This window comes from Limulus polyphemus, unplaced genomic scaffold, assembly GCF_000517525.1.
Source record: "Limulus polyphemus unplaced genomic scaffold, Limulus_polyphemus-2.1.2 Scaffold10090, whole genome shotgun sequence".
NCBI classification, from domain to species: domain Eukaryota; kingdom Metazoa; phylum Arthropoda; class Merostomata; order Xiphosura; family Limulidae; genus Limulus; species Limulus polyphemus.
The window spans coordinates 17,488-20,305 of NW_013675700.1; the positions used below are offsets into that span (position 1 = coordinate 17,488).

The following is a 2,818-nucleotide window of genomic DNA, read 5'->3' on the forward strand; positions in this document are numbered from 1 at the left end:
TTCTCAAACATTATATAATTTGTTTGTCTTGTAATATCAATAACAGTCACAAATTAGTTGTTGTTCTCAAACATTATATAATTTGTTTGTCTTGTAATATCAATAACAGTCACAAATTAGTTGTTGTTCTCAAACAGTATATAATTTGTTTGTCTTGTAATATCAAAAACAGTCACAAATTAGTTGTTGTTCTCAAATTTTTAAATAGCTGTTTCATCAACTGTGGTTGAAAAGACAGTAACACCTAGTGACAGCCAAACATATTAATTCATTTACTTTCTTTACTCATCTGATGATTTCTTTTCTCTCTTAAAATTCTACCTCAAAAATTGGGATAACTTAAGCTTGTCTGTCTGTCAGGTTACTTAAAGTCGTTGTAAGCTTGTTGTAAACAAATACAACATTACAAGATATACATATATATATACATATAGACAGAAACACACAAAACAAATACAGCATTACAATATATACATATAGACACAAACACACAAAACAAATACAGCTTTACAATATATACATATAGACACAAACATACAAAACAAATACAACATTACAATATATACATATATACACAAACACAAAACAAATACAGCATTACAATATGTACATATAGACACAAACACAGAAAACAAATACAGCATTACAATATATACATATAGACACAAACACAGAAAACAAATACAGCATTACAATATATATACATATAGACACAAACACACAAAACAAATACAGCATTACAATATATATACATATAGACACAAACACAGAAAAGAAATACAGCATTACAATATATATATACATATAGACAGAAACACACATAACAAATACAGCATTACAATATATACATATAGACACAAACACAGAAAACAAATACAGCATTACAATATATATATATAGACACAAACACACAAAACAAATACAGCATTACAATATATATATAGACACAAACACACAAAACAAATACAGCATTACAATATATATATAGACACAAACACACAGAACAAATACAGCATTACAATATATATACATATAGACACAAACACACAAAACAAATACAGCATTACAATATATACATAGACACAAACACACAAAACAAATACAGCATTACAATATATATATAGACACAAACACACAAAACAAATACAGCATTACAATATATATATAGACACAAACACACAAAACAAATACAGCATTACAATATATATACATATAGACACAAACACAGAAAACAAATACAGCATTACAATATGTACATATAGACACAAACACACAAAACAAATACAGCATTACAATATACATATATATATAGACACAAACACACAAAACAAATACAACATTACAATATATATACATATAGACAGAAACACACACAACAAATACAGCATTATAAATAAGAATAATAATTCTGAGTTTGATCTTAATATAATGTTGTTTGTTGTATTATAGTGTTGATTTTAATCGCCTATGGACAATTAATGTATTTAGTAATATTGGATTTATTGATGTATATGACCGTGGATACTTACACTGGAGTCGTGGAAGTCGTCAACGCGCAGCTGAAAGAACAGGCCTGCGAACAGAGCCGCTATGTTAGCTGTATAGGAGGCCAGGAAGATCACGCTGAAACATCCCCACAGGTTGATCAGGACCTTGTTGGGCCAAGACTTGGGGGCTTTGAAGGCCACTAGGTGGCTGAAGAGAAGGGACCACATGACCCAAAGTGCAGAAGCCAGGCTGAAGTTTTTGGTCCGTTGTCTTCCCCACGGATTCAGACCAAATGGACTCAACCATTCATAGATGGCAGCAGTGAAGGCTGCGACGTTGAGACTCGCGAAGATGGCGACCCACAGTTGAATGCTGAATGGAACCAGGAAGGCCGAGAGCGGCACATTGTGCAACTTGGAGGCAGCGAGACACGAAACTCCAGAGTGAAAGTACGGGACGGAGAAGTCGATGACCTCGTATCTGGAGCTGGTAATACTGAAAGTCGAGAAAACTAGGTGCGTGGCTCCGCTGACGAGATCCGCCGTCAGGCCGTTCCACGACTTACCCCCGCGACTTGTGCCGAACATACCATCCGCCACGAGGTAAATGTCGTAATCAAAGTTCAGGTCTCGTGCTAAGTCCATCAGTAGGTCCATGGTGATTCCAGAACAACACGTGACATTGTAAGTACTGCCTTCCGATTTGCCTCGTGCGTAGTCCATGAAGATGGTCACCAGCTCATCTTTACGATTAGTCAACACCTGAAGACAAGGTATTCCCATTAAACAGCTCCCATTGCTGACCCTTGTGGACTGTTGGACAAAAGGAGGGTTATAATTTGTCGCCACCCGGAAGCGCTGCCTACCAACCTGCCACGGTCCCACTCTCTCTGCTCCGACCCACAGGAAGGTGTCTAGACGGACGGACGAGCCGCTCACATTTCCTATGTTCTGCCAGTGACGATTACCCTCACTAGATGACGCTAGGTTCAACACCTCGAGTACTGACGACGTTCCCTGTCGTTTACGTGAACGAGTGTTGTTTTTGAGGTGAGTGCTGTGGTCGTTGCTGTTCAGGACGAGTTTCAGAGAACTGGAAAACAAATGAAGAACATCACTGACTTGTGAAGACAATTCATTAAGTTATTCCCACATCAATGCTTTATTACTGTTTAAATTGTCTAAGTGTTGATAGTGTAAAACACTTCGTATTTCTTGAACTACTGACCAGAGGGAAGGTAGCCAGCCGCCCACCCTACCGTATATCTCCCATTCTAAGGGATGGATCCTTAGCTTAAACACGGATCCTTAGCTTAAAAAGTTTGGAATAT

The 2,818-nt window shown here is 36.9% G+C and overlaps 1 protein-coding gene across 1 annotated transcript in view; it reads right to left on the reverse strand.

Annotated features, from left to right (window-relative positions):
- The window catches only part of LOC106476227 (glutamate receptor ionotropic, NMDA 3A-like), a gene marked incomplete at its 5' end in the record, with an annotated part of 8,654 nt that extends 6,074 nt beyond the window's left edge, over positions 1 to 2,580 (reverse strand). Inside the window, one exon of the mRNA XM_022380158.1 lies at positions 1,530 to 2,580. Within this exon, the coding sequence (XP_022235866.1) occupies positions 1,530 to 2,580 (1,051 nt within the window). The remainder of the gene's footprint in view (positions 1 to 1,529) is intronic.
- Positions 2,581 to 2,818: the final 238 nt, after the last annotated feature.